This window comes from Chionomys nivalis, chromosome 13, assembly GCF_950005125.1.
Source record: "Chionomys nivalis chromosome 13, mChiNiv1.1, whole genome shotgun sequence".
In the NCBI taxonomy this organism is placed as follows: domain Eukaryota; kingdom Metazoa; phylum Chordata; class Mammalia; order Rodentia; family Cricetidae; genus Chionomys; species Chionomys nivalis.
In genome coordinates this window covers 15,682,720-15,710,431 of record NC_080098.1, presented here as the reverse complement: position 1 = coordinate 15,710,431, position 27,712 = coordinate 15,682,720, and the positions used below count along the sequence as shown (strand labels likewise).

Here is a 27,712-nt window from a genome sequence, read left to right as displayed (position 1 = left end):
AAATTAAGATGAATATATACACACATACAAATCTTACATATGTAATACACACACATATATATACATATATATACACACACAAATTAAGATGAATATATACACACATACAAATCTTACATATGTAATACACATACATATATTCAAATATTAGTCATGATATATATTATATCATAAATATCATATGTTGACCAGTAAGGTCCCATGGGTCACTGAACATTAGGCCATTGCCAATGTTACCGATTATCTTCCAGAAGTTGACAGTAAGAACCTACTGCTGAAGACAGCACATAGTTGAGTCATGGGATATGGATGTCAAACTGATATTTATTTGGAAGTTTCATCCCTACTGGCTAGCATTCATAGTGCTTGAGGGTGATATACATACTACTGGAATAATAGAAGTAATCTCAGCCTTACACAAATGTGAGCTCTGAGAGCAGCAATAATGACTGGCCAGCAAGACATGTTCGCTGCGCAATTGTGACGTGAACAGGATGGGGATAACAAACCACTTTCTGGTTGGATTTAGGTTGCACTCCAGGAGATGAAACCCACATTTGCCGTCAATATTGGAGCCAAAAACCATGGCTATTCATGCCTTGTGGGAGAAAACACTACTTTTATCTACAGAAATAGACATATTATTATTAAAACAACTCCTAATGACATAGTATCACACCTGTAGATTAATAGGTTAATTAACCTCTCAACCCTAATCAGAGAAGCTTCTGCTCACAAAAAATGCTGATTAACACAGAGACTTCATAATGTTCAACCTTAAACGGGTATCTATATCCCAACTTCTTCTCTCCAGGCTCTGAAATCATTGAAGAAGAAAAGACATTGGTAATTTGAATGAGAATGGCCCTTACAGGGCAAGCACAACAGAATACTATTAGATCTTTGATCAGAAACCCAGTAGCCAGGTAAACATGTAAAAATAGGTTTCATGTTCTGAAAGTAAATCACCAGCAACCAAGATTGCCATAACCAGTAAAGCTATCTCTCAAAGTTCATGAAGAAATAAGGATATTTAAAGAAAAGAAACACTGCACATAGAGAAAGACACTCATTTACAGACTCGGGAATCTCATAAAAACACTAAACTTAAATAAGTAAACACATAGCACCATAAAATAAACACAAAGGACTTATAGGGTATAAAATAGAAAAAAATACATATAAATAACATAAAAATAGGAGTGAAAATAAAAATTTTTAGAAGAAAAATAATTCTTAACAAAATATTACCAGACAAGGAACCTCCAAAGATGCCATTGAGTTCTTCTTCTGTTGGCTATCTACAGCTGGACATGTGCCTTTAGAGTATTTTGTTGCCCCAGTGAGACACCTTTAAAGAAAACTAAATTTTCATTTCCATGTGGTTGTCAATGAAGACAGCTTCTGAGTAAGAACTAGGGGTGTTTGTCTATCTCTATTAGCTATGTAACCCCCATCTTGTGCAGACCCTGTTCTTGCTGCCTCGGTGTCTGTGAGTTCAGGTGAAGTTTGCTCATGTTGATTAGGAACACTTTGATGTCATCCATTTCCTCTGGTTCTTACATTCTTTCCATAACCTTTTCTGCAGAATTTGCTGAGCAGCAAGGGCTGGGATTTAATTGCAACATCCTTTTTAGGGCTGAGTGTTCCAAGGTCACTATTTGTCTGTGAGTGTGTATTTGTTTCCATCTGGTGGAGGAGGAAGCTTCTCTGATGATGACTGAAGATGACATTGATCTATGAGTATAGCAGAATGTCATTAAGAATCATTTTATTTCTGTGTTCTTTTAGTAGAATTTGGCTTTATTCTAGATCCTTGGGTTGTACAGTCTCAGGTTCTTGATCAACCAAGCAGGATCAGGTATCAGTTCCATCTTTTGTAATGGGCCTTAGTCAAATCAGATATGTGTTAGTTATGCCCACAAGCTTTGTCAGCACTGCAGTAGGACATTTTGCAGACAGGACACCATTGTACACTGAAAGATTTTTAGCTAGGTTAGTATTTATGTTTCTCTTTTGGTAGCATGTAGAGTACCTTATACCAAACATGCTATCACATAGAAGTGAAGAATTTATGTAGGCTTCAGTTAGACTTTTACACATTCAATTGGTAGTATAAGAATTGTCTTCAGCAATAGGGTCTTCCTGTCAGTTTGTGGAGAGCATTCTATAGCATTTATAACTACCTGGGTTGTTTGTGGATTCCCATGGATTTCCAATGGTCAACAACTCAATTAAGTGTAAGTCATTCTCAGTACTGTAAGCTTTATTTGGTGAGAAGAGATGTCCAGTTGATGCTCTGTCTCTCTGATTATTAGACCACTCCATTTACAATGCCTATGTAAGTATATATTTTAGGAAGCTTCCACTGTATTAGGTTTCCATATGACCCTCAAATGGCCCTGGATTTTAGCTGCCTCTCCCCATGTTCCTTCCTCAGTTTGATTCTCCTTTTTTAGGTTTCCCTTACTTTTTATCTGTTTGTAACTATATTTCCCTTTTCTAGGGAGGTCTATCTGCCCCCTAGTCTTTTACTCTATTTGTAACCTCTGCTCTTCTATATATTGTAGCTTGACTATCATTGGTTTATCAACCAATATCTACATATAAGTGAGTACATATCACATTTGACTTTCTGAGTCTGGGTTGCCTCACTCAGGATGATTTTATTCTAGTTTCAATTTACTGGAAAATTTTTTAGTTTCATTTCCTTTATTGACTGAGTAATATTTCATTATGTAAATGTACCACATTTTCTTTATTAATCCTTCTGCTAGGGTCATCTAAATTGTTTGAAGTTTGGGGCTATTATGAATAAAGCAGCAATCAACATGGTTTAAAAAGTGTTTCTATGACAGGTTGAAATAACCTTTGGGTAAATAGCAAAAAGTGTTATAGACGGATTTAGAGGTAGATCCATTCCCAGCTTCCAGAAGAACCACGACACTGATTTTCACAGAGTCTGTACAAGTTTCTAGTCCCACAAGCAATGGATGAGTGTGTCCCTTACTCACAGCCTCTGCAGCATGACCATGCAGCAGTCATTAAAAAAAAATAAGTCATATATTGAAAGTTCTCCAACATACCAAGAGCACCCCATTCTGTAGGTTGCCCCTTTGTCTGAATGATGGTGTCCTTTGCTGTGCAGGAGCTTTTCAGTTTTTTCGGTTTCATAAGGTACTGTTTTTAGTGCCTATGTTAACAGTGTTCTGTTCAGAAAGTCCTTTCATGTGCCATTGAGTTCAAGGCTATTTCCCACTTCTTCTTTTTATCAGATTCAGTGTTTCTTTTTTAAGTTTTAAGTCTTTGATCCATTTGAAGTTGAGTTTCGTTCAGGGTGATAGGTGTGGATCTGTTTAGATTCTTCTACATTCAGTCATCCAATCTGACCAGTTTGAAGATGCTGTCTTTTTTTCCAGTGTGTTTCTGACTTATTTTTTTAAAATAAAAATCAGGTGTTCATTTGTCTGCTGATCTGCATCTGGGTCTTCATTTTGATTCCATTGAACTACATGTCTGATTTTGTGCCAATACCATGATGTTTTTATGACTATATTTCTGTAGTAACTTGAAATCAGAGATGGCGACACCTCCAGTAGTTCTTCTGTTATTCACGATTGTTTTAGCTCTCCTTTTTGCTGCTGTTTATTTTTACATGAAGCTGAGAATTGTTTTGTAAGCTCTGTGAAGTATTGTGTTGGCATTTTTTTTTCAATCACCAATTTCTCCATTTACCAATAATCATTTGGAAATGCATTTACATCTTCAGTATTTACAGATCTAATACAAAGAATATTTTCCCAGAAATCTAATATAACATTGTATAGGAATAATGAAATGCATAGGGCCTTTTTCTTTTGAATTTTTAAAAACTCAAACTGGCATAAGTAGTTCCTAATTTCTATTCCTTTTTCTAAAAATAGAGGCAGATGATGAAACTCTTCCTATTCAAACCACTGCCGGGCCAATATTTCTTTTTTTTTTTGTGTGTGTGTGTTTCTTTTTTTTTTTATTAATTAATTTATTTAATTACTGAATCTGTAGATTGCTTTTGGTAGGATGGCCACATTTGCTATATTAATCTCACTGATCCATAAGTATGGGAGATCATGTGATACCTTCTTCAATTTCTTCCTTCAGTGACCTGAAGAGTTCTTTTATCACACAAGTCTTTCACTTGCTTGGTTAGAGTTACCCCAAAATATCTGATATTATTTGAGGCTATTGTGAAAGGTTTTATTTTTCTGATTTCTTTCCCAGTTTGTCATTTGTATATATGAAGGCTACTAATGTTTTGTGAGTTAATTTTGTATCAGGCTATATTGTTGAAAGTGTTTATTAACTGTAGAAAATTTCCTGGTAGAACTTTTTCAGTGATGAGAATCATATCATCTACATGTAAAGACACTTTGATTTTGCTCTCTTTCAGTTGTCTTGTTGCTGTAGCTAAGACATGAAAATATTGAATAAGTATGGAGAGAGTGGACAGCCTTGTCTTGTTCCCATTTTAGGTGAATTGCTTTTAGTTTGTCTTCATTTAAGTTGATGTTAGCTCTGGACTCTCTGTAAACTGCCTTACTATGCTGAGGGACCTCCCTTGTTTCCTAATTCCCAATACTTCTATCATAAAGGGTTGTTATGTTTTGTCAATGGCCTTTTACACATCTAATGAGATAATCACATGGTTTTTGTCTCTCAGTGTGTTTATGTGGTGGATTATGTTTATTGATTTATGTCTATGGATCCATCATTGCATCTCTGGGACGAAGCTTACTAAATCATGGGGTATGATGTTTTCATTGTGTTCTTGGTTTTGGTGTAAAAGTATTTTATTGAGAATTTTTGCATCTATGTTCATATGGGAAATTGGTCTCTAATTTTCTTTCTTTGTTGGGTCTTTATGTGGTTTGATATCAGTGTAGTGATGGCCTCATAAAACAAATAAGACAAAATTCCTTTTGGATCCATTTTATAAAATAATTTGTGGAGTATTGACATTAACTCTTCTTTGAAAGTCTGCTAGAATCTTGCAGTAAAATAATCTAGTTATATGCTTTTTGTTGGTTGGTAGACTTTTAATTATTGCTTCTATCTCACTAGGGGTTGAAGATCTGTATAAGTTGCTTAATTTATCTTGATTTAACTTTGGCAGGCATTATATATTGAAAAATTATCTATTATTTTTAGGTATTCCAATTTTGTGTAGTACAGGTATTTAAAGTATGTCTTTATGAGTCTCTGCATTTCCCTGGTGTCTATTGTTATAGCCTCCCTTTCTTTTCTAATTTTGTTAATTTGGATCTTCTCTTCAACTTTTAGATAATATGGCTAAATGCTTGTCTATCCTATTGTTTTTCTCAAAATACTGACTTTTTGTTTCATTGATTCTTTGTATTTTTATTTTATTATTATTTTTTATTTTATTATTGCTGTTGTTTTTCTTCTTTCTATTTTATTAATTTTTAGTTCTGAGCGTGATTCTTTTTTGCCATTTACTTCTTTTGGTTCTGGTTGCTTTTTTAGCTCTAGAACTTCCAGGTGAGCTGTCTGCCCATTTTTTAGGCACTTAGTGCTATAAACTTGATTCTCAGATCTGCCTTCACTGTGTTCCATATGTTTGGGTACATTATGTATTGATTTACATTGAATTCTGCAAAATCTTTCATTTCTTTCTTAATTTCTGTCTTCATTAGTTTTTCATTCAGTAGTGAGCTATTTAGTTTCCAAAAGTTTGAGAACTTTCTGTTGTTGATGATATTCAGGTTTAATCCTTTGTGGTTATATAGGATGTATTTCAGTTTTCTTGTAACTATTGAGACTTGCTTTGTGTCAAAGTAAGTAGTCAATATTGGAAAAAGTTCTGTTTGATACTAAGAAGAAGGTATATTCTTTTGTGTTTGGGTGAAATGTTCTGTAAACATCTGTTAGTCTCTTTGGTTTATAACTTCAGTTACCTGGAACATTTTTGTATTTCCTTTTTGTCTGGATGACCCGTCTTTTGGCTAAAGTGATGTACTGGAGTCTCCTACTATCAGTGTATGAAAGTCAATGTGCAATTATATGATGCAATAGTGTTTCTATTGTCAACATGGGTGTCCTTGTGTTTGGTGCATAGATGTTAAAAATTCCAATGTTGTCTTGGTAAATTTTTCCTTTGATGAATATATAATGTCCTTTCCTATTTTCTCTGACTAGTCTTGGTTTGAAGTCTAGTTTGTCAGATATGGTTATATCAGATTATTTCTTAGGTCCATTTGCTTGGAATATCTTTTTCCAACCCTTTACCCTGAGTTGATGTCTGTCCTTAATGTTATAGGGTGGTTTATGGATAGTGCAGGATAGATTATGCTTTTGTATCTATTATCTTAGTCTGTGTGTTTTTATTTGGTAATCAAAACTGTTGATGTTTAGAGTTATCAATGAGCAGTGGTTTTTTTTTTGATTCTTGTTATTTTGTTGTTGCTGTTGTAGTGGTGGTGGTGGCTGTGTGTGTGTTTCCACTTTTTGTTATGCTAGTCTGTGAATATATCTGTCTATCATCTATCTGTCTATTATTGTCTGTTGAATATCTGTATGTAATAATTGAAATATTTTTTAAATCTATTCATAGAGCTAACACTTTGTTTAAAACCAACATTATATCCACATTGTTTAGGTGTGGTTCTCCTTCCTCCTTGAGATCATCAGCTGTGGCTCCTTGAGGTGGTGAGGGAGAAGAAGCAGGGAAAAGGGTTCAGCCAGCTGTGGATATAACACAGATAACCCTGTGGGAGATAACTTCAGTGAGACAACTCAACTCTATTCCTGAGTATAGGAAAAATATAGGATAGGAAAGCACGGGAACAAACCCTAATTTGCAATAAACAGCATGCTCTTATAACAAACCTTCACATGTGGCACTAGGGTCCTACAGCAAAGCTCCTAGTACAAGTCTTAGCTACCATATGTGCAACGGGGGAAGACCTCTAGCAGGAAACTACTCCAAGGGTCACACTAGAGATAAGTAAGGCATCTGGACCTAGAGACATCCTCCAAGTAAGGGCAGGTAGAGAGCAGGAAGTTTCACTGGGGAGGGAATGCTTCATGTTGCTGAGTTTGGCAAAAGCTACTTGGCGATGATAGACTGCAACCTTTGACCAGTTGGCCCACCCAACACTTATCCTTGTTAATTAGTAATTTTCCCAACCTCAGTTTATTGCTTTAAGAGCAAGCTAATAGCTGTCCAATTGTTCTACCAGAATACCAGAAAAGATGAGGTTTGCTAGGGCTCAAAATATTAGTATTGATTGACTCAATGATGTGACAATTAGATTTGACTTCTAGTCTGGCTTTAAAATACCACTGAGTGGCTTGGATAGATAGGTTATCATAATCACTGTCAACATCGTTTTTCTTCTCTTTTGACAAACATCACTGTACCAAACACAGTGTCAACATAGCCGAAGCTTCCATATCAGCTGTGATAACCCTGGTAAAGCACACCAGGGACTCTGACAGTCGAGCGAATACCCAGTGTGTTTTTTATTAGAAGTTTCCAAAGAATAAAACTGTTTCCAAGAGTGGTATATTTGTTACCACAACAAGTGAGAAAACATCAGTGCTCAGTGCTCTTCCTTGTATTTTTGCTAAAACCTGGGACCATGTCACCTAAGTCTTTTGAAATGATGGTATAGAAAATGATATTCTCGTTGCATTTGCTGCTGAGGTTCTTATTTTAGCAGGCAATCTCAGAATTGTGTTTTTACTAGATAACTTCTTTATGGAGTTGTTAGTTCCTATGTAAAATGTGACTACAGCATATTTTGTACTGTTGCCCATAATATTATAATGTGTATAATCACTGTTAGTTCTTTAAATAGACAATATAAAATGTAAAAATATCAGTCAATTCACTGGTGTGTTTTAGTTTTTAATCCTTTCAATAAAGTGATATATATATATATATATATATATATATATATATATATATATCAGAATAGCCTCTAGTGTTTAAAATTAGGTTGTCAGTGATCAGCTTCAGTCTAATTTCACAATTCTTGTTCATCACAGCCAATTTTCTCACATTGATCTCCAGAGTGAATTCCATCTCCTCAAACTTAAGAAGCAAAATTTTCCTTCCAACTAATGACCAGCAAGTTTGTCAGGTATTTACAACACAAAGCCTTTCCAGTTCTGATGAACTTGGCAATTCCTTTATTGCAATTATTTGGTTATCAATTATTCCTTACAGATTACGTTTTATGACTTCTCCAGTCACCAGAACAACAAATTGACAGCAGGCCTTCAAACCACATGTGACAGTCCTATCCAGCAGGTATGGCAGAAAGCAGAGACAATTCAGAGTCAGTGGGAGAGAAATGTCATCACAATCTGGAGCTCACAGCCGTTTCAGGTAAGCCTTATCTCCAGCTATGACTTTGGAGCAAAACTTGTAAGAACCCAGACTTGGAAACAGACCAATGAAAAAGTCACATGGCCGATTCATTTGCCAGACTGGAATTTCCCATATTTTCAAGTCTTGAGTAAATTAGAATGACTAGTCATGGTAATAGACATTTTCATTGTGAAATGTTGACTTTGTGTTTTGAATTAAAATAGATATATTTTAAGATACAGTGATGTAAAGGTTAACTATAATTTTATGAAACTAATGCCTCAATTTCTTAAATTTTTTATTTTCATCTTTTACTTTGTTTACTTCTCTTTCTCCACACTTTTTCCTCCTAAGAAACATTTTTTCTTTCTAACTTTCCCCATCTATTTGAGAGCAGAGGATAATTATGAATAAAAAATAAAGAGATTTTAATTTACATTCTAATTCCAAATGCTGTTGAAGTAGGATGATTCTCATATTTATCTCATGGTTAAGCTCATTTCAACACATCCTTTATTTTCCTAAATAATTTTATGAATTAAATCCAATGCAAGCTTATAAAAGACAAGCTTATTTATGCATCCTATTAAAATTAATACATGACAAAAATTATAACATAATGCTTATTATAAGACTTCCTGGGAAAGTGTTACATGTTTTAACATTTGGGATGGTCAAGAAAACTTTTCAGATAAAGATGAGAGGTATTTTGAAGCATTTTATTTTTTAAGAAAATTAATTTCTAAACCCATTTTATGGGCCAATTTAGCCAAAATATTTTCTTTACCATTTATTATTGAAATAATGTAGCAATCAATTATCTTATTTTTAGTTTTGCTTTTTTTTATTGCTTGAATGCATATAATGTCGTTTTATCAAACATAACCCCCATTTCTTCCTTGCAAATTCCTTCACTACCCTCTCTACCCCTTTTGTCTTCCCAAATTTTTGTGCTTAAAAAAATCCTTAAGACTACAAATGCTACCTGTACGTCCATGTGTGTAGGACCATCTGCTGGAGCATGGGTAGCCTCTCAAGGGCTTGATCCCTGAAGAAAAATGTCTCTTCCTGCCTCAGCAGCCATAAATGGCCAATAACCTCTCAGCTAGGGGTGGCATTTCTGGATCCCCTCCCTGCTTCATGCTGGTATTTTGGCTGACTTGGTCTTCTGCATGAAGACACTGCTGCTATGAGTTGATGTATTCAAAAACCCTGTCATACCCAACCAAAAGTTTTGCTGAAAATACCTACCTTTTTTAGCTCTTAAAATTCTTCCAACCACTTTACCATGATGGTCCCTAAGTCTTGGGAGAACTGAATACACAATGATCCCTTATTTTCTGCACATTGACAATTTATTGGTCTTTGTGTTAATGGCAGTCTACTGCAAATAGAAGTAGAAGTTTCTTTGATGAAGGCTGAGAGATGTAAATTGCCACAAATTTCTCATCAATAATTATAATTTAAAAATAAATTTCATAATAACATATCTAATTTGATGTTATATATCCAGTTGTTTCGGCCTAAGGAATGAATTAGCTTCAATTTGACCTTCAGTTAATCTTGAGTGACTAAGAGGAAAGGCAAGGATAAATGATAGGTATCTATGCCTGTTATAAATGTTGAATGACATTTTCGTGAGTGACGTATTTTCTTAGTTGATGCCATGGAATCACTGTACTTGAAATTTTCAGCCATTGTTCAACTAATAGGTTATTTAAAGAAAATACAAAATAATTTAGGATCTGGTTAAATGCTGCATAGATTTAATAGTTCTATGGTTGGGTATAGTTTTACAGTTTGATAATTTGTAATCTATTGAAGTCAATATCCTTGTTTGTTTATGTGGGCGAGAGACATCTTACATCATGACATAATTAAGTTTTTCTGCTGATTTCTTTACTTATTTAAATATGACTTACTTGGGTTGTACTGGGCATGACACAAGAAAGGTTTCAAGTACCATTTTAAGAGATGTTTGGCACTTGTAGGAAGCAGATATTTGGTGTTTCAGTGGCTTTAGCTGTGTGTGGTATGCCCTAAGCTCCCTGGAGACCAGTGATTGCTGTGATGGTTGAGATGAGAGTCAATGCTAGAGGAGGTTCTAGTATATTTCCTACACACTTTTCAGGCCTCTATGTCTGCCTAAGCAACACACAAAGCCAAGATTGATTAAGAATGAGCAACCTCACTGGATGCAATTTGCTTCATTAGCTTCTCTCTGGTGTCAGTTTTAATGACAGGTGAGGATCTTATTTAGGCCCATGTTTTAACCATTACTTACTCATTTTTCTTAACTTCTAAACCTTGAGTACCAAGGAAATCTTAAATGATCGTTCCCAAGTTGATACATGATTAGTATCTAGTTGTTCATATCTTTAGGTCAAGGTTTCTCTTAGTAGGGTGACAGAGATTTGTAGGCTTGGCAAAGGTGATACACTTGCTGAACCTTGGCAATCAAACCTTTCAAAGTGACTTTCTTGGTTACCTCAGGTACCCATTTCCAAACACTATAGATTTTGTTGCTCAAATTGTGTATCCAATAAATATAAACCTTAAAATTCCAGAGTATATCATCTCTAGGACAATTCAGCTGTGACTGAGACACAGATTATTCATGGGAGCTTTTTAACTGGATCAGCAACTTCAATTTTCATAGATGTGACTCAGTATATTAATGTGTTTCACTAAATACTTTAAATTGTTGGAAAAATAGCATTTGTGACTTAAAGTTTTGTAAGAAGTAGACACATGGTGCCTGGGATGCTGAGACTGTACTCCTGCTTTAATACTGCCCTGTCATCAAGTAACAGATGTTCACACACCACTGTGTGCTGGGCTGCAGAGATGTGTTGTGCTCGTAATGTTGACCATCTTCATCTACTATCTTGTTCCCATAGAGCTTTTGTGGGAAGACTATTTTAGGAATTTTGTAATCAGCACCTCTATATTATATCTGCTGCCTCTGCAGCTTAGAAACCTTTGAGAATTATTTTATTCTCTGCAATTTCCCCACCATGCAGACTTCTCATAATTTAAAGTCACACACACTTTCTTTAGAAATACATAGATGGACTATTTCAGTCAGTGACAGCTACAGCCAAGATGAACATGAGATTTTGGAAAAATCCCTTGAAGCTGGTGGTCACGCAGAGTCCTTTATCTAACTTCATCCCTTAATAAAATTGAAAAGTTTTAATTTCCCAGGATATACTGTTCCATAAACAAGGAGTTGACATTATGAACAAAAAATGAACCAATTTTCATAACATATTGAAAACACGTAAGACATAGTAGCAACTAATACTTACTGAAGAGCATTTACTAAAGTTAGGGAATTGTGCTTAGTACTTTGTGCCACAATCTAAGTGACCACTCAAGGAATCCCTCTGAGGGGAAGTGATGACCTGCCCCCATTTTAACACTGGGGACTTGAGCTTTACATAATTTGATAACCTATCATATCAGCACACCATGTTAGAACATATGGAAGTTTGATTTTATATGATAATCACTTAACACTGAACTATAGTAATTTTCTAGGCTGTATCTAATTATAAAGTTTGAGAAGATATGGATAAAAATATGAACCCTCAAAAGCAGTCAACTCTATTACGTAGAAATCAGTAAATATTCTTTCATATGCTAACAAAATGACAGCAAGGTATGCTGACACATGGTATAGACCCAGAACTTGGGAAGCTGAGACAGGAGAATCAAAGTTCAAGGATCAGCCTGGTGTTCATAAGGAGACCCTGTCTAAAAATGCAAGGAAAAAAAAGAGATTGATTGGAAAATAATTGAATATGTACTATGAATTAGCTCTAATGGCATGTGTCTATTATTTATCTATGTAAGGGCTTCTGGTCATGAACTTATTGTTAACCCAATCTGTTACTGATCTGATATCACAGCTTACTCCAACATTTAAATCTAGTATCCTGAGAGTAGATCTCTTGTCTCTATTCAGAGGTCGTTTTCTCCAAAATGTCTCAGGGAAAATAAATTTGGCTCATTTTATTGTTGAATCGGTGCAAGCTATGCCTTCCTCCTGAGATAATGTAAACCCCTAGCCTCTCTTATGAGCTGCTGGTTTCTCCCCAGCGCCTTTTCCTCCTTTTCTGGGACTGTTTTACTCCTTTAAAAAATTCCTAATACCATCTAAATCAATACATGTTTGGAATAACCATCTTTGAGAAAGTTTTGCATAAAGCAATGGATATTATGTATCACCTTTTATAGAACTAGCACCACCACAGGCAGGACAGCCTTTGACATTGTTCCTTCATGAGGCCTGGCTCTTTCTTATTAGCCTGGGGTTTTACTTGTTTTAGCTGCATTTCCAGATTATAACCAACATCCTTGGGGAAAAAAAATCTTTTGTTTAAATCTTGTTAGTGGGGCCATTTAGTTAAGCTTGATGGACTCTATTTTGTAGTTTTACAGAGCCATTAGTAAATTTTCCGTCAAGAAATTGTCACTGTTTTTTAAAGAAAAATGTTCCCCTGGCTAAGCTGGGGGCTGAAATGGCAGCCAATTATCACAATAACTTTTCTTCAGTTAGCCTGTGATTTAGCTGAGCCAAATAAACATATAATATCTATTGCAAGCTCTAATGAGAAGAGGATTAGGGCAGGAAGGTAATTTAAAGGCTGCTTCAATAGATCAGGCATGAGGAAATAGGAATGGAAACAAGGCTAGAAGGAAAATAGACTTAATAGGTCTTGGTTGATTAGACATGAGACCTGAGGAGACAGTGATTGTAAAGGTCATTTTGGAGTTTCGAACATTGCCACATTGCAGCCGGATTCATTGTCAGCAAATGAGTGAAGTGAGAGGCTCAATCTGGGGAGAAAGAGCAGCATATTATGACTTAGAAGTAACTTTTCTCATTTGAGAGGAAATGCCTGGCAGGCGGCAGATACATCGGAGGAGAGCTCAGGAGAGTGACAGATATTTGTGAAGTAAAACATGTTTTTCCTTAGGCTGGATACCAGCTCAACTCTGATGATGGGTGGTCTTTTTGGGAGAGTGTGGGAGAAGTAGAAATTAGACTGGTGATGAAACAGACATTTATTTCCACTTTTTGTTTTAAATATTGTGACTTTGGGGATACACTCGGCATGAGCTGGAAAGCATAGAAATCTGAAAAAAATGCTCAGGAAAATAGAAAATACAATTTATAGAAACATTGAGGTTTGTATTCTCAAACGTAATTCCTAGAATAGATTTCCTAACTTAATATCTGATATAATAACAGTTGCTAATAATATTTAATATCAATTATGTATCAAGTCTTGTATTTTATTTCTTAAAGGTTTATTTATTTATTCACTTACTTATGTTTTAAATATGTTATTTGAGTGCCCACATGCATGTTAATATACCACATACAAGCCTAAAATCTGTAGAAAGTTAATAGGTTAAGAAAAAGAGGTTGTTGGCTCCTCTGGGATTGAAGTTACAGAGGGATGTGAGCTAGCATCAGGGTTCTGGGAACAAACCCGGGTGCTTTGGAAGATCAGCCATTGGTCCTATCTACTCAGCGCATGGCGTCCTTTAGATAGAGTCGCATGAAGCTCAGGATGGCCTCCTACTCTTTATATGATAGGAGATGATCTTGAACTACTGATCCTCCACTGTCTCTCTCCCAAAGTCTAGTGTTAAAGGTGTAAGCCATATGCCTGGCATAGATTTGAGCTTGGAGAAGAATAAATAGAGACTCAGGCAAACAAGGCAGGTACTCTTGCACTGAACTGTATCTCAGTTATTGCTTTAGGTATAACTTGTTTTCTTTTTGTAAATAGATATGGATTATTTATTGATTTTTAAAAGTTTAAATAATATGGGTTATTTATTACTTTTTAAGTTTAATTTTATTTTATGCGTATGAGTGTTATGAGTGCATGCCTGTGAACCACGTACATACAGTGGTCAGAAATGTGTTGGGTACTCTGGAACAGGGTTTATAGGAATGTGAGCTGCTATGTGGGTGCTGGGAACCAAATCAGGATCTTCTGGAAGAATAACCATTGATCTTAGCCACCGAGCTGTTGTTCTAGCCCCCCTATGTATTATTTTTGCACATATTATTTTACATATCCATACGAGCAGCATGCTGCTTTTCTTAGAAATAATCTTCATTTAATGTTTTCTGGATTTTTCCAACATGATTCTACTTTCTATGAAATCTTCCAATTTTTCTATTTTGCATGAAGAATATGACTTTCTTAGACTTATATTTTAGGTTACTCAAGGTGGGGCACATCTTTTATTGGATATTTGGTAGACAACATTTTCTTTGCAAGGAATCGTACTAGCTCAACATGTTGTATAGGATCAAAAGTGAATGCAATTCAGGACAGGGATGTGCTTCAGTGGATCCATACTAAACATTAACCCAAGAAGAGATATTGAGTTTCTGAAGTGATAATGTTTATACAATAAAAAAGGCTGAACTAGGTACACAAGTTTAATACACACTTGAATGAAGCCACAAGCACCATTGGCATTCCTTGGTGAGGTTGAGATAAAACTTCCATCAGCGCACTGATTTTCTACGATTTAAGTAATTAGAAAATAAAGTGGCTTCTCTTTGGTTTCCTATGATTCATCATAGCACAGTATTTCTTGCTATGTAGACATGGGTTGTCTACCCATCATAACACAAAACTGTAAGTCTGATTTCCAAGCATGATTCTATTAATGGCCAGCAATATACAAGATGATAACACAAAGACAATTCAGACAAGACGGTGACTAAAATGTGAAGATGAGACAAATTGCCAAGGTCTAGAGGTCAAGATAAAACTCATGTGAGTACATAAATTGCATATATGGGAGCTCAAAATGTAAAGGTAGATATAAGAGAGATGCCACATGAGTTCCCAAATATGGCCCATAACCCACACCAGATATCTGCAGTACAATGATGGCAATATTGTCTTATTCTTGAAAATATTTGCTTTGATCCCCTTTTCTTGGAATTTGTGTGGTACCCGAAAACCTGCAGGATGTGGCATGCATTTTATTTGTAAGTTCTCTTCTACAGCGTCATGAGAGAGTGGTGCGCCTTACTTTGTGTCCTTCATTTGTTCTGTGTTTCTTGTGCAGGTTGTTTTTCAAGCTCAAATGTTTGCCACTCATGGACAACAGGAAGTTATAGCTATCGATGATATATCTTTCAGTTCAGGGTGCTTGCCTGCACATGGTAAGAACTTTTTGTTTCATCTTGATTCTTACTCTGAAAATGTAGGCATTGCAATGACTTTTCTTTTCTCTGTTTTTCTGTGACGTTTTAATAGTGGCTATGTTTCATTGCCCTGATACACTGTTTAACAGTGAGTGACTTGCCTACAGTGGAATTGAAGATAGGCTCTTTCAGAGGCTCTGATGTTATAAAGGATTAAGTGGGATGATTTAGCATTAGCCTTTAATCTCTTAGTGATGTTTACACTGGCTAGCTAAATCTAAAATAGAGAGCTCCGTGCCTTCCAGAGGGCTGATAGGAAACTGGCTTCCACACACTAGAAATGGCCTCATAAGAGAACAGGTTTGATAATCTACTGCAAGGCATCAATTGGAAGAAAATAGTAGCTGTAATCTATATTTTCTATTGGAATAAAAATACATTGATAATCTACATATGTCAATCTAAGATGACATCAGTATTGATTTCTTAATCATATTAACCAGATACCATTCAATTCCCTATTTATACTTTTCCAATGGAAAGTTTAGTATTAAAATTAAAACATGGTTTGGGTAAAAACTTGTTCAAATAACCAAGGATTATATATATATATTATATATATTATCTTACATTATATAATATAATAATATATATTATTTTACATTACTTTTTTATTGCATTAATATAGCCAAATACAATAACTATTTTAGTAGTAAGTTTTATGTTATTATAATGAAATACTTGAGACTAGGTACAAGATAATGAAATCAAGTTAATTTAGCTCATAGTTCTAGAGATTCAGGGTATATGTTTGGCTCTGGTGATTACTTCATGATAGAAATACATCATTGTGGATGACATCATAGAAAAGAATACTCAAGAGGGAAAGATCATATGATGGGACAGGAAACTGAGGAGGGAAAATGGTTTTCTTCTCTTTTATAATAAATTTATGAGAACCAACTGGGATCCCACAAGAATTCCAGTAGATCCTTTTCAAAGTTGTGCACATTTTGTTCTAATGACTCCCTGACTAAGATCTACCACTAATGGTCCCAACAGCTGTTAATGTTGTCAAATAGTGGATCAAACAGTAAAGACATAAACCTCTGGGGGATTTAACTTATACACAAACCTTAGAGGCTGTTTTGTCAGAAGGGACTCCATGTTTGAACATAGTTAAAATATATGGCAGTTATGATAATAATTCAAGATTCAAGGAGACATGTTAGTTTTCCTAAGAAAGAACAAGGATTTTGTTAGTAGATACTTTTATTGTATGTGAAATTTAACTATTGTTATTTCTAGTATGATAGAAGTTGCAGATATGCAGGACTTACGGGATCTGTAAAAGTCCTTCTAACACTGAAACACACTGAAAAGGCCTGTATTAGCAATGCTCACTGTATATTAGAGAAGAAATTTCCTTAGGATTCATTGAAATAGATAATTCAGGGGGATAGATTTTATGCTACTCAGTTTTAGAAGTAAATAATCAGATTATCAACACCAAAGACATTTCAGGAAAAGAGGGTGGTATTAATTACACCAGAAAAATATAGCCCATCAGAATTATAAGCTGAGCTACTCCACTGCTGACTGCCCTTCAGCTCAAATCTCCCTTCATATTCACTCTCTTCCTGTTACCTGGTGCTATTATTAAATTAAGAATGCATCCAGTGTTCACTCAGTCTTTTTAATAAAACATTTATTTCTGACCCTGTCCACTTCAGTGTACTTTTTATTTTCTGCAAAAGTTTGGGTCTGTCAAAGTGATTTCTAATGAGATATGTTCATTGACTAGTCTCGTTAATCATCCTCAAAAGAGAAACAGGCAAAGAGGTCAGCAATTGGATGGAGTTTTTCCTTGCTATTAGGTTCCTGCCATTGATGTTATTCTTACATTGCATATTTCCACGGGGACACTATTTGATGTTGCTTGGGAGTGGAACTTCCCTATTATCATTTCAGATGTGAACGTTCTCTCTATTACTAGTTGTTGAAATTAAAGCAACTTCCTCATTATCTGTGATCATCATTTTGGGATAAATACCAAGGTAGTGGGAGTCTTAATACATATTCAAAAGATAAATACAAGATTTTGTAGTGACCACTTCAAATACCTCTGGAAAGAAGAAAAACAAAACAGAAATAAGAATCAATAGATGATAACATTCAATAAACATCACAGAGAAACGTAGGGTCAAATAGAAAAACACCAATATCTTTGCTTTTTATCACAATCTACTTGTAATGTACATCAGATTCTGTGGGAGTGAAAGATACTAAGTATTAGTCTTCATGTGTACATTTCAAGGTTGTTCTTTTCAATTGTGCCCTTTATATGTTAAATTCATACATCATTGCAGGGCTTGGGATCGAAGAAGATGATTTTAGAATTCAAGACTGAGGTCTTCAATACATGTGAATGTCAGGCATGCAAGACAGGGTTGTGATAAGGTAGATGTCATGGAATAATACAATTTATCCACAGACGGTCAAATAATTAGGAAATGTCAAGTTTTGGGAGTTAATGGTATGTAAGCTTAGTCTCCTACCTTAGAAATTATGGAGTATTAAAAAAGATGTCACTTTCAGGAAGGCTATACAAGAATGGTCTTTTAAGAAGAAATTGAAGATCAGGTAAAGATATCTATGGTGTTCTTTTGATGAAGTTCCAGAAGATTTTAATGTTTCAAGTAAAAATAAAGTAAACAACAACAACAACAACTAAATTTGTTTTCCTATTTGGCATAGGTAAAGGTTTGGAAGGAAAAAGCAGCAGAATGAGGGTGGGTTGATAGTAGGGACTGAGCTTAGTTTGTGACTACTGAGGACCAGCACGGGGGTGTGGCTCATTCTGTAAAGGGCAGGAATGTGAAAGGTGGTTAAATTAAGAAGCATTAAGTTTCCAGTGGGATTGAGCAGCCAACTCCAGGCAGTAATGGAACAGACTGAATATAGTTAATCATCAGAACCACATGTGAGAGTGATTGGTGCTGGGCTTCCCTCCAGACCTAGGAGATGAGGATCACTGAAGATGGGGCTTGCATTTTAAATTAGGTTATTGGGACAGTTTCTGTGAAATAAGCAAAGCTATGCTTAAAAACAGACCTGGCATTGACAAAATGTGCGTCCTGGTTAGTCTCTGATTCCTGGACAAGGAACAGAACTCCAATTAAAGAGAGTCAGTGATTTAGTTTCCTGGGGTCCTAAGGGTGGGATTGAGTGGGAGCACCAGAGGCAAGGAGGCAAAGCCAAATGGGTGTCTTCCATCAGAAAATCCTATCGGATGCAAGCTGAGCTTAGGCATGGCTTTAATCGGATGTAAACAGATAAGTTAGCTTAAATGACTTTATAAAGTAAAGGCGTGAGTACTTAACTTGTTCCTCTCCTTATGAAAGTCAAGGATAAAGAGAGGTGTTAATGTTTTCCTCATGCCGTTCAGCTTGAGGATGAACTCTGTACATGTCAATTTGGGGAATGGAAAAAGAAAGAGAGGGAGGGAGGCTATTTTTGGCCAAGCTATTGGTCAGTCAGTTCTTATACGGATTACCTTCATTGCTAGGGAGCACAAAATTCTTCTGAACATTTACTTTTGTTCCTGTAATAGGTATAGGTAGTGGAAACCACTTTATAAGTTAAGTAAGTTTGCTTCAAAAACTGAAAATCCATCCGTTTAAAAATAAATTTCTATTTACTATTGTCTTTCAAAATCTGTTTTGTCTGTTTTATTTCCTATTTTCATCATTGATGTATTCATCACCAGAAGGATATCTCTAAAAGGAAATGTGGCTGATTTTTCCAGGTGTAACCAAAAACATAAAATCAAAAACAACATCAAAGTAAAACTAATAACTTCAAGAATAAAGGAAAAACAACCAATTTAAAAAATACCCAGAAATAGAGTAATTTTCTCCCTTAAAAGCATATAGGATAGCATATGGGATAAATATTTATATTTACATCTCTCACACACACAGACACACACATGCACACACACACACAGTGGAAGATTTCTGTATCACCTTATGCATTCAATGAATGGAGATTAACAAATATAGTTACTACATGAAGTGGTTAGTATAGAATTTCTAGGACTTTAAGACTTCTGCCTTTTGCTGGAAGTGCTAACAAGATAAGAAAAATATTAAAATATGCCTATCCTCAGAGTCACAATGAATGTAAGACAATAAGCGTGTAGAAGATGAATGTATCAAAATATTCATCTTTGAAATAATATACTCAAAGGCCAAGAGAAATATATAGTGGAGATAAAGATATAAGGGATGCTATTGTATTACAAAGGTAATAAATGCGGAGTAGACAAACAGAAATTAATAAAATTTCCAATTTTATTGTAATCATAGAGCAATTACTAGTAGAAGTCAGAGGTTGTAAGTTAGGATTAAAAAGTGAACCAATTTTATTCTATGAAATCTCATTCTAACTATAATTACAAATATTAATCAAAAGCAAGGGAAGGTAAAAGCTGGTCATGGTGGGATACTCCTGTGATCACTGCTTTCTAAGATTGAGGCAGGAGGATCACAGTTTAAGGTTACTCTGAACTATACAGCAAGATTCTTCTCAATAAATAAAACAGAACAACAACTACCAAAGAAAAAGTTGGAGAAAGATAGAGTACACATCTAACCCAGATGGAGTGGCTATATCAGTGTCAAATGTGCTTCAATACCATGGAAATTAGCAGTGCTAAGTAGAAACATTGTACTGCATAATGGTTAAAGGCAAGTCGACCAAAACCAAATCAAACCAAAACAACAAACAACCCCCCAACAATCTTCAACAGATTAGGCTTCAATGGCAATATTTCAAAATGAATAGAAAATATTGTTAAAAGCAATGTATGGTTACACCAGCAAACTTCATTACATGTCTCCCAAACATAATAGAAAGCGTATACAGAAAGTCATCAAAGTCTCTGTATTATATACTTGAACAAAATGAACTACCAATTTGTAGCAATTGACATTTATTATTTATTAAAAATATTTTAAAACAATATAATGCTTAAACTAAAACCCAGGAGAATGGACAGCCTCTGCCCAGGGGTACAACAATGAAAGCAAGCAAAGTCTTCAATCTGGGGAAAGAAGATTAAGAAACGAATAAAATTTCACAGCTAAGTGCTAATTTGGGCCTGCCTCCATTCAGTCATATGATAAAACCCTGACCTCCACCAGAAGACTGGGACTCAGTAATCCGGCTCAGTGGAAACACATTGCTCCTTTGTCTTAGTCATTGTACAATTGGGGTAAAGAGACAACACAACCAAGGCAACTCTTACAAGAGAAAGCATTTAATTCAGGGCTTGCTTTAGTTTCAGAGGTTTAGTCCATTATCATTGTGGCAGGGGGTAGTCGGCAGACATGGCAGGTGTGGTGCTGGAGATGTAGTTGAAAGGTACATCCATCCTGATCCCAGGACAGAGACAGGGAGATGGGATCCAACATAGATTTTTGAAACCTCAAAGCCTAACTCCAGTGACAAACTTCTTTCACGAAGGCCACACCTCCAAATCCTTCTAATGCTATCAAACAGTCCCACTCCTTGGTGACTAAGCATCCAAATGTATGACTCTCTGGGGTCATTCTTATTTAAATTTCTTATTTAAAATGTCCAAAAAAATTTTTTGATAACACTGTAGTCTTGTAATATATTCTCTCTGTCTCTGTCTCACTCTCAAATACAGATAGAAGCTAAACTAGCATATAAAAGGGAAGTTAATGATGGCATTGATAATGATTGGCAATGAGAAATAAAAATTCCAGAAACAAAAGCCAATCATTATAAAAGGTAAATAAACTAATTATTTTATTAGATTAGCTAAATAAGACAGAAGACATATATTACAAATGTCACCAATGAAATGAAGCCTAATGATAAAAATCTTATAGATATTAAACTAATAACACATCCACTAATTGATTTCTGGTAGTTTCTTTCAAAGATAAACTATTAAAATTCATTAATAAGAAAGTGATAATCTGAAGAATTTTATGTTTAGTAAAATTCAAAATGAGCATATTTTCATTGAAGAAAATTCTAAGACAATATTATTTCACTTGCAAATTTTGTTAAGGATTTATCAAAAATAAAATGGTGTTCATTCTTTTCAGTGTAGAAAATAGAAACTAGGAGAACATGTTCTACCTCAGTCTGAAAAGATTACATTACACAACAAAAATCCAGACAGAATCCACAAAATACCATGTTATCTAACTTCAATGGTCATTTTTCTCACAGAAGTCAACAATTTCAGTAAAATGTTATAGAATCAATTGAAACACAAGGCTGGTTCAATGTTACTAAAGCAATCAGTTTGTGAGACCATGTAAACAGGCTCAAGCAGAAGAGGTCACGCAATAGCCTCTGTAGATCCAGAAAAACTGTTTGACAAAACTCCAAATATTATGAAGAATTATGAGCTTATTTAATATCATAAATGTTTTCAAATCTTACAGCCAACATTAAAGCTAACAATGAAAGAATGTCGCTGTGCCCTGAAACTGGAACCAAGAAAGATTGGCGATTCATCATTGTAATTCACCAACATTCCTAAGTGGTGCAACAGAGTAATACACATAAGCAAGGCACGCAATCGCAACAGAATAAAGTACACTTCCCTATTTGGATAATTAGTTAAACAGTCTCATGGAATATAGTTTTTAAAAGTTTCTAGAATTGGAAAATTAACTTGACATAGTAGCGGGAGACAAGGTCAGAAGAAGAATCGAATTTGGCTTAGTGTAATAGCAACGAGCCACTGGAAATCCACATTACGAAATGGCTCCACATGCCACAGAGTAAAAAGAATTCTTAAATATACCAATATGAGTTTGATCTGTACTGTTATTTTTATAGTATTAGAGAAATCCTTCAGACATTTCCTCTACTCCTAAGAATAATGTTCTATAGAGTTGTTGCCCTTCTCAGAATACAAAACTCATGGTACGTTTATTGGAAGAAATATCAGTTTATACTCTCCCAAACTATTAAGCACAAAATAGAAATCAAGGCTTGTGACTATACTGAAATAAAGTGTATTTAATCAGTGCTTCTTGAATAACACTGATTGATTCTTGAATAAATTGATGATTATAATTTTTATAATGATTGCATGCTGTGACTCATAATCAGAATATTGTGAAATTCCATGAATATTTTTGATTGGGTTTTCAGGACTTTGCTTCAGTGTCATTTGTAAAATGACACCAATGTACAAATCATTGCTTAATTAGAATCTTTATGATGCATAAATATTATCTAGTTAAATAACTAAAATCATACTTACCTTTTTAAAATGCTAGCTTTTCAGTAACCTTTTAAGAACTAATAACTTTTAATTTAAATCCATTATTAATTAAAGAAAACTGACAAAAAACTATCTGAAATCTTTAGGGTCAAAATTGGATGTTAATGGTAACTTTTACTGCAACAGAGCTGGAATTCATTACCTAATGAATGGGAATTACTGGCCAATTGCACACAACCTGTTTATGTGAGATAAGCTTTGAAGGATGGCTGTGTTAGACACGTGACTTCATTAGTCTAGATGCTTTGGGATGATTGGCAAACCTCTCTTCTACTGAAGATGGATAATGTTAACTAGCTGTCTGAAAATTTCTGTAAATTGAGATGGCAGTACAATGTACGAGAAGGAGTGAAAAAAAGGGGGATAAGGAAGGGAGAGGCGAGAGGGAAGAAGGAGAAGGAAACACTGAATATGATATCTACAAATGACTGTGAGATGCTGTATTGAATATATTAAAATAATATGAGCTTCTTGAAGATTTATTGATTGGCAATGTATGCAAAACAACATCCAAACATAAGCCTATTATGGTTATAAATTTGGTTAGGATACCACTAAAAGTGGTTATACTGAGAAATAAAAGAAATATTTCATACCTTATGCATACAGAATATATCCCAATTAAATGCAATTTTCACTTAAATATTTTGCTAGTTTTGCCTATATCACTTTTAAACTATTGTATAAATAGTGGTAAATCAGAGATAATATATAAAATTTCAGTGAATTATACCCAGTGTTAATAGCTCTGAAGGGAAGATTTGTAGCAACTGATATAAATCCACAAAATTACCATTTTAATTGTTTCATGGTAATTGTTATTGTTGTATTCTAGCTTCACTTATTGTCATCGTTTTCTAAATTGCATGTGCAGTTTTATTTCCAGTGTATCTTATTTTCAAGATGATTTGCATATTCATCAGTTTCAAACTCTCATTATAAAAAAAACATATTATGTAGGTATTGGTAAATCACTGCTATTACCAATTGATATACCTTATCACAAATAAAATATAAGATGATTTCTAGAGACCATAAAGTAATTTCAATCTGATTTCTTTAGTCATTTACTCATTTGTTAAAGAAATAAATATGAATTTATCTCTGTATCCTGCCAAGATATATTTTTAGGCATTGAAATAAACAAGAGCAAAAAGACAAGTAATACTCATTACATTCAGGGAACTTGCATTTTTATTTGGAATAAACAGACAGTAAGCAAATAAATAAATGTGTTTTATGCCAATGATGAGCAAGAGAACACAGGACTGAGATAAAGTGCCAGAGGTGAGGGTAAAAAAGTAAAAATTTAAATAGCACACTCAGTATGCTGACCTTAAATGCATAGATAGTAATTGAGCAGGAAGGCCAAGGGGTCCAGAGAACAAGACACGTGTACTTTAGCAAGTTATGTAAATGTAAAAGCCTGCAGGAGTAAGCTTGGTTTACTAGGTGAAGATCATAGCAAGGGCTTTTCTGTCTCCCTCTTAAAAGGGCATCTATTAAAAATATTTCCTTCTCTCCTCAGGAGAAATGCAAAAGCAAGAGGGTCAGGAATTCAAGGTCATCGTTGCTTCTATTATTATAGCATATCATGGAAGTACATATCTGTACTTCTAGATCTTGGCAGGTTGATAAAGACAGGGAGATCAGGAGTTTATGATCACTGTGGGTCACATAATACCATGACTCAAGCAATAATGTTAATAGAATACAGAATAAGATGACTGTGCTTTGAGTCAGAACTGGTAATATTAATGGAGTCTTGTACGTGTTTTGCAGATAAAGTAGAAATTTTTCTGATGGGGAGGATGCCAGGGGGAGGAGGATAAAGAAGAGAGAGTAGGGAATAGGGTTGAGAAAGAGAGGGGAAGAGGAGAGAAGGAGAGGAGAGGAGAGGAGAGGAGAGGAGAGGAGAGGAGAGGAGAGGAGAGGAGAGGAGAGGAGAGGAGAGGAGAGGAGAGGAGAGGAGAGGAGAGGAGAGGAGAGGAGAAAAGAGATGGCATGTTGCAAACTTCATGATGAAGCACAAGTACAAGTTGTTTGCTATTTATAATTGAAAATAAATCTGTAGAAAGATATTTTGGGCAGAGGAAAATAAATTTCAGATCATGGCCTACTTTTTGTAGGTACTTGCAGTCATCTTAGGGAAAGAACCAAAATGGCAGAAGGATGGCTTAGTTGGGTTCCAGATAAGGTGTGAAATAGAGCCTGATGTGTAGCTCAGTGTGAGAATCTTGTCACATAAGAGAAAATGGTGTGCGGAGCTTAGAGAATACTGCATTTCCCATCTTTCCATCCCTCATTCCAGTAAAGCTCCAGACACCAAGAATAGGGAGAAATCAAGTATACACAATGCTATTGAACAGTTTGTTGAGGATTGAAAAGTAAATAGATACAGTACTTTAGAAGTTACGCTTGATAGATGCAGTTTCCATTGAAACTGGGAAGGGGCAGAAGTAAAGTTTATGAAATACAATGCTTGTAGTATGGAGGCAGTATGAACACACTAAGCAAAAGAAGCTAGACCCAGAAGACCATGTACCACGTCACTTCATTTATTTGAAAAGCACAGAGTGAGTAAATCCACAATGACAGAAGGCAGTGTCTGAGACGGTAGAGAGAATAGAGCCTTACCAGCAATGGATATGGAATTTTATCTAAGGTAATGGAATGTTTTGGAAATGCATAGTGATTTTAATTGTATAATGCTGCAGATTTACAAAATGACACTGAAGTGAACAGCTTCAAATGGTTTAAGTAGTGGGTTTTATAGAGTAGGAATTTTACATTAAGAAGAGCTCTCACCAAGCCAAGTTCAAGAGCAAGCATCGAAAAAACATTGGAATTCATGAGAATCTGCATTGATTAAGTTGATAGTTTGTGCCATTTGAAGATGGGTGAAATGCTGTTGTATGGTTACCAAAGGGAACGATCTCATAGGAAAGAGAACATGTGGTTGCAGAGGAGAGAGGATAAACTTACTGGAGTGAATTTTAAATAGGCAGAATATGCAATAGCTTTACAAATGAAAAGGGTGTCCAGAGAAGAGCATGGGCAGTTGACAAGAAAAGATGTGGAGAACACAGCAGGCAAAGGTGGGGCTGGAGTAAGTCTCATCTGATTTCTCTCATCTTCCCAATGAAGTGTTAAGCAAGATGATTAACTGACAATGATGTTGGAGTGGGAAAGAATGAGGATAGGAACAGTAGTCTAAGATGGAAGAGAATTGGGGTCTAATGCTGTAATGAACTGGATAGTCACAAATATGAACTTATATCAGTCTGAAAGATTGCATCCTCTCTTTATGTCCATTAGCTGTATAAATACGGGGTAGACCAGGTAGAGGGTTCAATTTAGTTTTCCTTTGAGAGATTGGAAGTGCATAAAAAGATAAAGGGAAAGGCATTTGTCTGAACAAATAGGAAAAGAAATGAAGACATGACTGAGTACAAAAGTAATTAAAGACATTGTACAATCATAGACTGATGGGCTGGGATGATAAAGCTGTCATTGAGCAAACACCATGGAATGTTCTCAAATAAACTAAGATGATTCCAGGGTCAGTAGGTGGTATGATTTTGTGGGATTACTGTCATATATACAACTCATGTTCACTGGTGTCACTAAGAAACATGAAAGTCTTGTTAGAGTTGAGGTATCAAAGGGAGAGTGAGCGACACATGCTAGGTTGCCATTGCAGAGTTGGCCACTTGAAGGTATAAAAGGGAGAATTCAGTATCATCAGAGGTTTTAATGTTGCAATGAAAAAATGGAGTTGTGTCTCTTCATCCCCAAGACAAGTTCAAGAGTGAGTTAGGAAACAAGTTAGAATCTGTGAGAACTGGTTATAATGATAGTTCATTTATGTTTTAATAAATAAAGCTTGCATGAAGATCAGAGGGTAAAACTAAGCCACTAGATGCCACACAATGGAGTCACACACCTCTAATTCCATGGTTTGGGAGACAGTGGCAGATGGATCTCTGTGAGTTCAAAGCCTGGCTTACCCAAGATCAATGCAGAAACAGATGCAGGTGGTGGTGTCTCACACCTTTAATTCCAGTACTAGGGAGTCACACCTTTAATCCCAGCACTAAAGGGAAATATAAAATAGGAGGAGACAAAGGCTTAGGGCTCAGCCTGCAGTCACTCAGCCTTGGTAGAGGTAAGACTTTTCTAGTCGCTTGGCTGTTTTGCTTTTCTGATCGTCAGCTTGAACCCCAGTATCTGTCTTTGTGTTTTTACTATTTGTGCTACAATTGGTTGCACTTACAGAAGCAAGTGGAAAGTTCAATAGAGTTCACGTTTTCATCGAAGTTATTTTCCAGGAACTAAATAACAACAACAACAACAAGTAACATAAAAGTGAATGTTGAAATAGACAAAGCCCAAATTTCAAAGACCTAAGAGTTCATACCATTTGCTGCTGAGTACGGCAACCTGGCCCAGTGGGAGACACCAATGTCAAGAGAGTTAAAATCAGTATTTCCTAATCAGAGAGTAAGAATTTTCTGCAAGTAGTAGTAAGAGCAGAGGGGAGAGCGAGTCTACTTCCAAGTTTAATCTCTGCCACAAAACTATTCATTATGTGATCTAGTCAGAGAAGCTAGTTCGAGTGGAGCCCATTTCCAGTGTCAGAAGATATCATCTACCATATTAGTTCCCTAAACAAATCACAATCCTAGTCTCTTCATTTCAATATTAGTGTAGATTGCTTCTGTGAAAACATTGATGGTTTGGTTCTGAAGTTTCCCTGATACTACCACGATCTGATTGAACCATAGATCCAGTGGTACATTTGCTT

The 27,712-nt window shown here is 35.4% G+C and overlaps 1 protein-coding gene across 1 annotated transcript in view; it reads left to right on the top strand.

Moving 5' to 3' along the window:
* Positions 1-27,712, top strand: part of Malrd1 (MAM and LDL receptor class A domain containing 1) — a 642,532-nt gene that overhangs the window by 31,544 nt on the left and 583,276 nt on the right. The window contains exons 3-5 of the mRNA XM_057787647.1: positions 8,050-8,144; positions 8,231-8,392; positions 15,488-15,584. Coding sequence (XP_057643630.1) covers positions 8,050-8,144; positions 8,231-8,392; positions 15,488-15,584 — 354 coding nt within the window. The remainder of the gene's footprint in view (positions 1-8,049; positions 8,145-8,230; positions 8,393-15,487; positions 15,585-27,712) is intronic.